The sequence below is a fragment of the Glycine max genome, chromosome 4, assembly GCF_000004515.6.
Source record: "Glycine max cultivar Williams 82 chromosome 4, Glycine_max_v4.0, whole genome shotgun sequence".
Classification (NCBI taxonomy): Eukaryota; Viridiplantae; Streptophyta; class Magnoliopsida; order Fabales; family Fabaceae; genus Glycine; species Glycine max.
Window position 1 is genome coordinate 44,227,441 of NC_016091.4, and position 13,080 is coordinate 44,240,520.

A 13,080-nucleotide genomic window follows, 5' to 3' on the forward strand; every position below is an offset into this window, starting at 1 on the left:
AAACCGGTTCAATATGGATGAAAACCGGTATTGAATTGATATTATTATTTCTTTTATTTAATCTAAAATATTTTTAAGATAAATAAAAATACATACTGACATATTTCAGATAAGTATTAATTATTTTTTCAATTATAATTAATTTTTATCTTATGAAATATATCATTTAAACATTTATATTAGATTATAATTTTTAGATCCTATTTTTTATAATTCTATATTATTTTATTACTTAAAATATTAAGTAATATTAAAATATAAAACTAATTCAATCACCATTTTTAACTACGGTTAAATCATTAAATCTTGAAGTAATGATTTCACCGATTTTATCACCTACATGATTTCCGGTCAATTTTCCTTTGATTCTTCTATTCTATGGTGTGTTTGATTTAGAAGAAAAAAATAAAGAAAAAAGAAATAAAAGAACTTTTTTTTAATTAAATTAAAACATAAGAGGTGTGGATCCCATCCCTTTTATATTTTTTCTCTCCTTCAAAACAAACACATTCTTCTTAAACATTGTATCTAGAACCTGACAGAGAAATAACAAGAACCGTGTCTCACCAAGGGTCCATTATCCCCGGTGGAGCCTTCAACACGCTACATCTTTTCTGATGATTTTTTTTCGATGACTTCTTCTGATCACAGTCAACGCTGCCGCACCTTCAAAGAGCTTTTTGGCCGACACAACCACCATCAGACTCAATTTCTCTTTGCTTCTCCTATTTTAACATAGGTAAAGGAAAATAATGCTTTTTGAAGAAACATGACTTCACACTATACATGAATATATTTCTTTTTTACAACGAATGACAAATTCAAAAACTGAATACATGGACATTTGTGATTATTGAAGAAACATCCTAAGATGTAATATGGATGGTATAGCTGATCAACTTAAGATATAGACGGTACAGGTTGTGATCATAAAGAGGTACTTGGTAAGGAACCCATCAAAATAATATTTTCGTCTTTATGCTCCCTAGTCTTCTCTGGCTTTTCTTTCGTAAATAATCCAGAGAGGAACCTAGGTGACAACCCAGAACTCAGTCCCATGCCTAACAAGTTCAAAGCTCCTCTCGATTCACCACCTCCTCCTCTTTGGCTTGCTCTGTTAGTTAAGCTCCTTGTCTCATTCAATCTGAGTTGAGCCCCACATGGACAGTTTGCAAGTTTTTTAAAGCAACGCTTATGGAACACCAACTGACAAGCTTTGCACCTTTCAATGTCGTCTTCCTGGTGATAATTCAGGATTAGATTGAGACTGCTACTTTACATTATATTAGAAGAATTTCAAACTATGAAAATGAAATGGATAAAAAGTGAAGATGAATAGGCATTAAAGAATAGCATAAATGGGATTGATTCCTGGTCTTGAAGCAACATAGGGAATGGCTTTTAACTCTTTCATAAGACAAAATAGTAATGCCCCCAACCCCCATGAAAAATCCTAACTCTGGACTACAGTAAATTCTGTCAAAATAGTCATTTTTCCTTTATGATAATTAACAAACATAGGTCAAGCATGAGCCTCAAGAAGCATGGCTCTTCAATATTCCCACGGCGAAACTAACTACCATCCCAACACCCCCTTTGCTAGCTTTAACCTGAGGTAAATGCAGAACTTCTGGTATGTGCCTAAACAGACAAGACCCCAAAATATCCAGTTCGTGGAATCCAGTTCCATATTTTTAGGTAAATGGATGGATAGATTTAAAATAAATAGTTCAACTTGTAACCATTTCTTTCACCCACAAAGTTGGACCCCACACAGGGTTTATTGGATTTGTGAAATGTGTCAAATAGAAAGTAGAAACAGGAAGCAGGATTAATCAACAGCTGAAAATGGCGTGTTTTCTCTTTTTCTTCTAATTTTTTATGTCTTTTTTCTCTACTAGAGTTGGCTGTGTCAGTAACAGATCTTTAATGGATTAGCACACAGCCCCTAGACATAGAAGTGTATTTAGTATAAGGTAGTAGCAGTAAAGAGGCATAGAAGTTAAAAGTGGAAAATAAGGGCCTGTTTGTTTTCTCTTTTTGAAAACTGTTTTTAGTTTTTAGAAACTTAAAAATTAAAAAACTTGTTTGAGTAGTTAATTCTTAGAAACTGTTCTCTTATTCTAGTTTTTAAAACTAAAAAACAAAAACAGCTTTTCCATGTTTTGCTTTTCGGATTCTCTTCTCTGACTGAGAATTGCCCCTTCCAAAACCCTAATAACACCTTCCGAAAAGAGTTGAGTCACGGAAAGGGTCGCATGCGCTCATATCTGAAGGTGGAAGCAATGCATGACGTCGATCTGGTCGCAGATGGTGGCGTGACGGCGACAGTGAGGCCTGATGTGGTGTGCGCAGTGGTTGGTTGTTGTCGAGCGGCGGCGCGCGCGTCTGGTGCGGGTGGGTCACGATGGCGGAGTGTGGATCTGGGAGAGAGAGAACGACGCGCGACGGAGGAGGAGCTTAGAGGTGATGTCGCGCGCGGAGGGGAGAGAAAGGTAGGTGGCAGCGCACGACGGTGACGGTGGTGGCGGCGGGAAGGTGGTCGGTGGTGGGGGTTTTGGTTGGTGAGTTGGTTCGGGTTGTGAGGAAGGAGGAATAAGAAAGGGTTGCTGAAAAGTGAAAACTACTTATCAAACGATTTTTTTTCATTATTTTTGAAAAACTATTCTGAAAACTTATTTTGAAAAATAGTTTTTAAAAACAAAAATTGAAAAGCAAATTGAACAGGCCCTAATACACTAGAAATGATTCCCTGGGGTCTACTGCAACAATAACCAGAAAATTGAGCCTCATGCAAAACAATTAAAACTAGCCTATCGAATTCAATTTAGATCCTCTAAAGTATACATGGTACACCTAAACTGTTCCGTGCACCAAATCCATTCTATGTAAACTGTTACAGATCGTAAAATAAAAAATTCAAACAGTGTTGTTATATGCAGAGTCACAGACAATTTTAAAATGATATCTCAGACTCCATTATTACCATACATTTTTTCTCTCGTATTCTTTCCTCTTTACTTCACAAAAATCAATTGTTCACAAAATGTTTGTGAGATCCGTAAACCTCTTTCTGTGCAAGTATACTTTGCCAAATCTAATTTAATTTATTCATCAACAGATCCCTGCTGCACTTTATCCTCTATTGTAAACCTAGCCACCTAGGAGCCTGATTCAAATTCTAAGGAACCATTGCTTTTCTCACTGATATATTATTCTTTCATTAATAAATTATATCTATAACTCTATACAAAGGAAATAGGGTATCTTCTAGTACATATTTTTATGTCCATTGTATTCCTATAATTACATTTATTTACAATTTATAACTATATATAAAGGAAATAGGATATTTTGGTGGACACATTTTTATGCTCATCTTATTCCCATTTTATCTCTAACTACATTAATAAGTTACTATTTAAAAAAAAAAAAGTTCACCAACCACCCACTAACTTCTATTATTTTACTTTTTATTTAAAAAAAAACATGAAAAAAACAGTTAGGCACAGAATACCTGTTTTCCCCTGGTACTATAAAATCTTAGCTATTGGCAGATACACACCTGAAATGGGAAAATGAGTGAAGATGGGTCACTGCAATCTTGTCGGGCATTGCAGGGGTCTCCCACATCGCAGCATATAAGGCATTGGTCAGTAATGTGTTCCAGGATTTTCCTTGATAAAGTTTCCACCATCACAGGAAGTGCTGCATAAAAGTTATCAATCATAAACACTAGATACAGGGAATGCAAAAACTTCAAAATTAACATAGCCTGCAGCTCTATGTTCACAAGAAAGAAAGAAAGAAATGAAACACACAATGTGCATGAAGATACTACATTGGCTCCATCATGATTTTCCTCGATACACAATGTGCATGAAGATACTACATTGGCTCCATCATGAAAATCCTAGTATCAAGAAAGAAAGAAATGAAACACACAATGTGCATGAAGGTCATATGAGCAATAACTTCCTGATACTAGTTATTGCTGTTACCTCACATGGTTGAGATAACATATGCCTTCCATGCTATCTGTTTAGAAGTTAATCAAGAACCGATAATGACTAGGTACCATAGGGCAGAGAGAGATTTATCAGACCAGTTCCAAAAACGGATATTCTGCAACAACATTTATTCCCTATAATTTATACAAATCTATATTCAGCCACACCATGAATATATTCAAAGTACATAATGGTTAATAAACTTGTCCCATTAGGAATGAAAAACAGAAGAAATCAGCAATAGAATCTAACTGATTAAACATAAATTTCGGTGTAAGAAGAAAGTAATGCATGTCTGTGCATGCATCAAGACTGGGCTTTCAACATCATTGCATCAAACCAAGATTTATCAAAAGAAGTGAAACACATGTAAGTGGAAACTAATTGAAATAAACTTTCATTCAAGGCACAAAGAAACAATAAGCCAAAAATAGAAGCTAACCAGCAAAGACTCCTCTGGAAAGATCAATCAAATCTCTAAGAGCAAAAAAGTCATTGCTTTCAAGAAGATATCTCCTGTTTCCAAGTCCTCTGTTGATAGACCTCCGAAATGGGCAGCGAACATATGGAAGCATTGTACCTATCTTTTTTCTGACACTCATAATATGAAGCAAGGCTGGGACCTTTGACAAAAGGAAGGGATTAACGGCAGTGACACAAAGCATGGGCTGCAGGAGAAATTTCGTACGAAAAAAAAATGCAAGGTAAATAGTAAGAATAACTTCAAATATACAAAGAAAGAAAGGACAGGAAGGAAAAGTATAGCATGCATCTAGTCTATTGATCGATAAACAACCACAACTAAGTAATAACACAACACAAATCCAACATAAACAACACAAATATTTCCATGTCCAATCCAAGAGTTATACATTATTTTCTTCCTGGATCACTTCCTGGGGACTCTTGGAAGGAAATTGGATCCAAATTCAAGTTAATGACAGCTCAACACTGAAGAGAAAATATAGAAAGACCAATTGAGCTACAACATTTACCAAGAAGGTCCATAAAAGTTTGATATGAACATGTAATGAGCCAATAAGATCTTAACACGCATCAATATGGATAACTGTAGTTAAGTTGCATCATTTCACAATCTATATGCCAATGCTAATTGTAAATGCAAATAAGCAGTATTCTTTTAAACTAGCAAATAGCAATCATTGGTGTTTTACCAGTCTTCTTCATAGGGTGTTAAACTATGTTGATGACCTCTCCATAATTCATAGGTTGTTTTAACAGTCTTCTTATGAGCAATTGCAATTTTCTAATTTTTGTTGGGTTCCACAAATTTTGTAATTGTATTTTGTTGTCCCACAAATATAACTGTGTGGAGTAGGGAGTGTGGTCCATTTAAGAAACATTTTTGAGTTGATGAATTGGAGTAAAAATTTAGTTAAGTTGCTTAAGTGCATGTTTGGATTGAAGGTTGCAAACTAGCTATGCAAAAGTATCCCAAGTCGTACTTCTCTAAAACTGAGTTCCAAGCAAAATCTTACTCTGCAACATGCTTTTAGGGGTAACCAAACATAACCCCAAACTGATTTTACTCTCAAACATACTTTTGGAACACTCCTACCGTAAATCCAAAATACCCTAAAATAGTAAAAATGATGCAGCAATGCATCATGGAAAAGTGTGTGAAATTCTATAAAATTATTTTACCAACTCATAAGAGTTTCTCCATTAGAATTTAGAGTTGTCCTAACAAATCTTTAACTACATCTACAACTATAAATATACAGTCATGTAATTTGATCCTAACCATTCAATTCAGAGATTTGCTTTCAGAACTTTCTCTCACCTTCTTGTGTTTTCCTTTACTTTCTCAACTACAAAAGTTTTCTAATATTACACATAGAAACTTTGGACATAAGCATTCATATGAAAGATCATAAAGTTTTCTAATAGTACACATAATGTTTCTAATATTCCAAGTAAAGTGTCACATTTCACTTGGAGATTAATTAGGGATAGGATCCCAACAAAGGTGAATTTGAAAAGGAGGAATGTGGATTTAAATGATGTTTCTTGCCCTTTCTGCAGATCTAGTGATGAGGATGCATCTCACTTATTCTTCAACTGTGATAAAATCTTGCCTCTATGGTGGGAATCATTGTCTTGGTTGAATGTGGCTGGTGCTTCCCCGGAATCACCTAGAGAACACTTCCTTCAACATTTTCATGGTTACCTCAAGGATATTAGATCTCAGAGATGGCAAATGTGGTGGGTATCCTTAACTTGGTGCATTTGGTTTCATAGAAACAGAATAGTTTTCTCAAATGAAACTTTCAATGGTCAAAAGATGATGGACGATGCAATCTTTTTCTGCAGGGTTTGGCTCAAAAATCTGGAAAAAGGATTTGATATTTCTTTTCAATCCTGGGCCAGCAATATTAGGATTGGATTTTGTAATCAGGGGGGGATTTCTATTTAGGTCAATTTTGTGGAGGGATGTCTATACTAAGCCACACCTATGGAAACTTAATTCTTGCATTTCAGCTTGTATTGGGATTCCATAGGTTGTAAATCACTTTTGAAACATTGCAATTATACTAGTACCTCTTGTACTTATCTTTTATATTAATATAATTTATCTTTGCTGATCAAAATAAAAAAGAATATGAAAGATCATAATGCGAAAACAATATTGTAAAAGACAAACATTAGTATTAAATTTACCTGTTCATATATAGAATCCAGATAGGATTTTGCCAGCTGAGAAACAGGATAGTGAGTGAAATCCCAATGATGTAAAACCCTGGCTGGCAAGACTGCGGTCTCATTTGTGTGGCAAGAAGAGCAAAACAACTGGCCCGTGTATTCACAAAGTCGAGGCTTCCCCCATCCAAATGTCTGTACAAAATCCCGAATCAAAGTTTTTCCATCATCAAAATGCTTATGGCATCCAGCACAGGTGTGATGTTGTGCTTCTAACAACTGTTTCACAGATTTGTTTGGTGGAATTTCAACTATAAGTGAAATTGTTTTTCCTAAATTGGAAATGCTTCTGGTATTTTCCCCTCTTGTAAAAGAAGACTGAGACACTGGTGCATTTGACACAGGTGAAATAGGATATGAATCTTGATGGGATATAAACCAAATCAATGCTCTGGGAGGACTTAAAGAAAACCTGGAACGGATAATAGACTGTAAACACTCTTGAATGAGAACACTCCTCTTCACAATAATATCAGGCGATGCACTTCTAAATATCTGGGTTTCCTTTTCAACTGAAGACCATGGCAAAGGTAATTTCCAGCCTTGCTCATAGAATAAGGTTTTCATGTACCGATAGAGAGTGAGGAAATCACGATATCTCCTTTCAACCTCCCACTGATCCTTGCCACTCCACACTTTTATTTTATACACAGTGTATTCCTTCACTCCAACTAATCTTTCACTGAAAGAAACATCCCCTTTCTTCTGCCTTGCACCTACCACTTCAATCCTATCTATTTTTCTTGGGCACTGAACTAGCAGGTAAGCATCATCTTTACTAGAAGTAGAAGCAGTCAATCCACCGTCTCTTGAAGGCATAGAAAATTGAGGCTCAGCAAATCTGTCACGCATGGAAAGCCTAGTCCCAGGAGAATCCACAGATTCCAGTAAAATTTCTTCCATTTCCTGAACAACCTCATCATAGAATTCATTTAGCTCAAAGTCTTCTGTCTGCAATATTTAGTGAAATATTAAACCCAATATAGGTAGAATGATTTTTTCCACAATGTCAACTCAAGTAAATATGCAGCCAAAATGAGTCACTTCAAATTATAAGTCTATGACCACATTTCTCACCATCTTTATTTATGAGACATGGTATAAAAGCAATCTTTCTTGACAGTAAAAATAAGAAAATGATAGGGCTAGTTGACTCATTCATCCAACCTTACAAAATTCAACAAATATTTAATAATTCAGATTCCAAGCTCTAGTTTCAATTGAAAACATCTTATAGAATAAGTAATAAATAATTCAGGCTCTAGCTTCAATTGAAAACATCTTATAGAATTAGTAATAAATAATTTCATTACTCAGCCAAATTCATCTTCCTGAAAATTATGCTTACATAGTTAATACAGAGTAAGAAATGTCACTCCAATGGGTTTACACAATGTTTTAAATCACAGACCACACCACTTTATGCAGCCACTACATCTTGGTTGTAGCTATACCACAACTACATCACACCATAACTGTGCTACGTTTTGGCCCACAACAGCCATAGTGCAACTATGACCACAACAAAACTACAATCACAATTTAAACTATGCATTACATATTAACTAAAATTTTACAAAATTGAAGTAGCAAATATTAACTGATGGTTGAATTGAAAATGATAACTTGAAAGACAATGGGATGCACTGCTCACCTTAGATACCACAGGACTTTTTTCTAAAAGATTTGTTGAAGTGGAAGACTTCTCTAATGTTTTCCTCATTCCATAGTCCAACACTGGCTCAATTTGCTCAAGACTCTCAAATGATTTTGCGTTAACATTCCCAAGATGGTTGGATGGAATGGAAGAACTTCTATCAAATCGGCTAGCACTAAGGCAATCAAGATTGAACTTAGAATCATCCAACTCTGACTTTAAACCATGAGCATCACAAGCGGCAATAGCTTCTTCACTGTTGATATTCCCCTTTTCCATGCTACCACCATCATTAACATCCAAACCCATATTCCGAGGAGGAGCTTCTTTCGCCAGCATATCCAAATCAACTTCATCGACCTTGACAATAGACGAAGTTTCAGGACAACTAACCAAATCATCAGAACCTTGGACCTGCGGTTCAACATGGTTCCGACAATCTATTGAGGGAGAACTTTCCACTATGTTAGCAAGCATATCAGAATCTCGAACATGATCGCAATCTGCAGAAATTTCGCTATCCCTAACCTCCTCTACAGAATCAAAATAACCAACATCTTTAGTTTCTTCAACTTCATTGCCTCTGACCACGTACTTTTCATCTTTCCCTTCCTCATTTCGACCAGAACCCATATTCACTCCATCATTCTTTTTTCGCTGATTCTGAAACAGATCAGGCATGACAGAAATGTCACCACTCTGCAACAAAAAATCATCCAGGTCTCGCGATCCAAATGCCACGGAAGAATTCATAAACAAAGAGTTCTCGTTTCTCACTTCCGGCTCCTCAAAATAACCTTTATTTTTCCACAAATACATTTCATTTCCACCATCACCATCACTACCATAGTCATACATAGAATCATCACCCTCCGATAACTCCTCTTCTTCCTCCTCCTCCTTTTCTTCCTCCTCCTCCTTTTCTTCTTCCACTTCTTCTTCTTCTCTTTTCTCAATTTCCAATTCAAAACCATTTCCACCACTCACTTCACCGTTCCCTTTCGACTCTTCGATCCGATGATTAAGCCCGATAAACTCCGACGAATCGAGCGCTGTCATAGAGAGCTCCTCACTGCAATCACCGTACATCTCCAATCCACTGGAACCGTACCGCAAACTCCGCCTCCGGTCGCCGCCGCCGCCGCGATTCACCTCCGCGGCTCCTTTTCCCAAACTGAAATTCTCGAAACCCTCGCCGCCGGCAGAAGCGAAATCGCAATCGGAGAATTCGTGGAAGAGCGTAACGGCGCTGCAGAGGCTCATGCTGGTGCTGGGCGTCCCCATCACCGAGTTGGCGCTGCAATACCGCTCGAACTCGGAATCGTCCGAGGCACCGTCCGATCCCCGAACCCGTAACGGAGGGAACGAATCCAACGGATCCGGTGAACCGACCTCGCCTCGCGCATTCATCTTTCAAATTGAATAAAAAAAATGAAATATAAAAAGAGGAAGAAGGTTAGGGTGAGATAGTGCGATAGATCGAAGATGCGAAGCTTTGGTTTGGAAGGTTCTGGAAGGAACCAACCGTACGGTTCGATCGAGGTGAACAGAGCACAGTGGAGAAGAGAACAGAGACCCTTCCCTCAGACACAGAAGGCCATGGTGACGAGAGAAAAAGTTAAAAATTTAAGAAAATAAAATTAAAAAAAAAAAAACAAGGATCATGTCTGTGTTTTTTACTTCTTAATTCTCAAAAGTAAGTGTTAGTATTTGAAAAAAAAAGTATCGAAAATAATAATGTTATATTTGATTTTTCAATCATGTATTATTAATTTTTTATCAATATTTTTAACAATTTTAATTTTAATTTTTGAATTTAATATTAATATTATTTTCTTTGTTTAATAAAATTAATTTTATAAAAGTATTATTTTTTATCTATTTATTAGTTAAAAAAAAAAACTAAGAAGAAACTTATCGTGGAACGAGGAGATAAAGAATTAAAAAAATCTTGTGAGACGTGAGAAAATGGAATTCGAAAATCAAAACTACATAATATAAGTATGACCTTATTTATGTGCGTCTTGTTTTTACCTACGGTACCTACCACTCAACAAATCAACCAACTCTGTTTGTACGTGTTTGAAAACTCAGCAGCATGCAGATAGAGATGGGATTGGGAGATAGTATCATTTTTATTTTTTGGTTTTACTTGAGGGCTTTGAGTTTGACCATGACCAACTTAATTTGTACAGTACAATCATTTTTAAAACAAAAAATTGCCGAGAATACGTTCTTAAACACACTTTTTCTTCCTAAATTTATTTGAAAGTAAAGAACTTTATAGGTTTCATCATTCATGTTTTATTTAATAAATATATCTCGTTTCACAATTTTTTATCGCCACATGGTTTTTGTTTAGTCTTTATTTTTTTTTGTCCTCCAGTTCAGGCTTATATGGATTATTTTCTGTGTTACTGTTAGCACCTACAAAATTGTTTTTCATCTGTATCAATTAACACTAATTATCAAACTACCATTCCTCATTTCACCCCATCCTATCCTTCCCCAACTCTCCTATTTTCATTCCCCTCTCCCTCTTTTCCTTTCTTCATCATTTTTTTCTTTTTTTTTCTCTTTCCCTCTATCCCGCTCTTCATTTTCTGCACTCATGCTGTCAAGTTTTTTTTTTTCCATGGTCCAACAGAATCATGATTTCGTTATGAAATTTCGCACAATAAAATCATGATTTCATTATTTTTTGTGTTGTTGATATACAACGGAATCATATTTTCATTGTGCATTAGAACTTGTTGCACAACGAAATCTCGTTTTCGTTGTCCATTTTTTTACAACTAACTATATTTGATGTATTGATTATGTAAGTCAATGGATTGGAATATGTTTATATTTGAAAAGGTTAATGCCAATTGGATGAGGAAATATAGATAATGGAAGTCAATTTGTTTACCAGTCCCACCTTTTATGTGGAGTCGAGCCGAATGATTATATGGGGATAATAATAATGAAAATGTGGGTGGTGAAGACGTTGACATATAGGCGCAACCTAACTATCCTGACTTTTCTAGTTATTTCATGATTGATAAGGTTTATTTGTTTGTGTTTTGTTACTAAATAATTTTTTCGATTGTTTTAGATTTCTCAAGAGCGCGATGATTTGTTAAATTGGGTTTGACGTGTGGAAAAGGAGCATGATTTGTGATTTTCATTCACAAGTCAAAAGTAAAAAAAAATAAAAAACAAAAAAAAAACATGTTATACTAAGTTGTGAAAAGGGGAAAAGAAGTACAAATAATATAGAGACAAGTTAGTGCGCAAGTCCACCGAAATAAGAAAATGTGGGTATCCTTTTAAATTAAAAGAGAGGTTTGTGAGAACCATGGGATGGAAACTTACTGTTTAATGTGGTTTTCATAACCATAAAATGATGGAAACATTGTTTGGTCATTCATATGTTGGTCGTTTAAGCAAGGAAGAAAAACCATGGTTAACCAATTAACGAAAAACATGGTGAAGCCTAGTCAAATTTTGTTGACAATCAAAGATCAAGATCAGACAAATCTTAATACCATCAAAATCATATACAATGAACGTCAAAGATATCATCTCCAAGAAAGAAGTCCAAGGACGAAAATATAACATCTGATGAAGTTGATAGAACGTGACCAATATGTTTACTAGTTTAGACGATTGGACAAATGAAGATGTTGTCAGAGAAATAATGTGGGAACACCTAGATTCCATCAAATTCTTGAATTCATTTCCAACAATGTTGATTTGTGATACAAATTGTTGGTATCACTTTAACAAGCATGACTCTCACTGTTGCCTTTGCTTATTTAAGTTTTGAGAGAACGGATAATTTCGAATGGGCTTTAAGCAAGCTGAAAGGATTGCTTGTGAAAGATAACGTGTTGTCTTAGGTTATTGTCAATGATAGGGATCTTACTTTCATGAATGTATTGGAGACTGTGTTTCCTTCTTCAACTAACTTGTTATGTATGTTCCACATTACAAAGAATGTCAGCGCAAAATGAAAAATCCTTGTGGATAAGGGTGAAAAGTGACAAAATATCATGGATGTTTGGGTGAAAAGTGGCACGCTTTAAGTATCATATAATGCACGCTTTAAGAGCTTTACAACCCGGCGTGCACATTATAAAACATTTGTTGACTATGTCCAACAAACATGGTTTTTATCTTTCAAGGAGAATTTTGTACAAGGATAGACTAATCGAGTCATGCATCTTAGAAACACAACAATAAATAGGTACATAAATTATTTGACATTAATTTTTTTGGCTAAGTTTTATTTTATTAAATTAAGAGAATTGCTTACATCTTATTTTATTACAACACAAGGTTGAACGCGCACATGCGAGATTGAAGAGGTTGTTTCATGATAGCATGAGAGATTTGTGTAGTTGTTGGGATGCATTGAATACTATGTTTGTCTTGCAGCATACAAATATTAAGGCTTCATTTCAGAGAAGCATAAATGTGATCAAGCACAAGTTTAATACCACATTGCATAAAAAGTTGCGCAATTTTGTATCAAGAGAAGCACAAGACCTGATTTTCCATGAGTTGCAACGGGCTGACACCATAGGTATTGATAGTTTTGTTTGTGGTTGCACACTTAGAGTTACTCACAGTTTACCATGTGCTTGTGAGCTTACTAAATTTATGAGTATATATGGCTACATTCCTTTGAAGAGCATTCATGTACAT

The 13,080-nt window shown here is 35.5% G+C and overlaps 1 protein-coding gene across 3 annotated transcripts; it reads right to left on the reverse strand.

Annotated features, from left to right (window-relative positions):
• Positions 1-462: 462 nt before the first annotated feature.
• Positions 463-10,343, reverse strand: LOC100800081 (uncharacterized). 3 transcript variants are annotated; one of them, XM_006578576.4, is made up of 5 exons: positions 8,386-10,343; positions 6,693-7,682; positions 4,453-4,678; positions 3,566-3,708; positions 463-1,235 (listed from the first exon to the last, which is right to left on the reverse strand). In XM_006578576.4, exons 1-5 carry the CDS (start codon positions 9,796-9,798, stop codon positions 1,140-1,142), a joined length of 2,868 nt encoding a protein of 955 aa, XP_006578639.1. In that variant the 5' UTR covers positions 9,799-10,343; the 3' UTR covers positions 463-1,139. The 3 variants fall into 3 exon arrangements, with proteins under 3 accessions (XP_006578639.1, XP_006578637.1, XP_006578638.1); XM_006578574.4 differs by having other exon boundaries at positions 463-1,239; XM_006578575.4 differs by having other exon boundaries at positions 463-1,239; positions 6,693-7,637; positions 8,386-10,038.
• Positions 10,344-13,080: the final 2,737 nt, after the last annotated feature.

Bases quoted from the DNA above. Each gene is read 5' to 3' on its own strand.
- LOC100800081 (XM_006578574.4), bottom strand. From the start codon at position 9,798: ATGAATGCGCGAGGCGAGGTCGGTTCACCGGATCCGTTGGATTCGTTC. The intron at 7,683-8,385 runs GTGAGCAGTGCA...TAAATATTGCAG, and splicing joins AAAGTCCTGTGGTATCTAAG to ACAGAAGACTTTGAGCTAAA. The intron at 4,679-6,692 runs GTAAATTTAATA...TTTCTCCTGCAG, and splicing joins TGGATTCTATATATGAACAG to CCCATGCTTTGTGTCACTGC.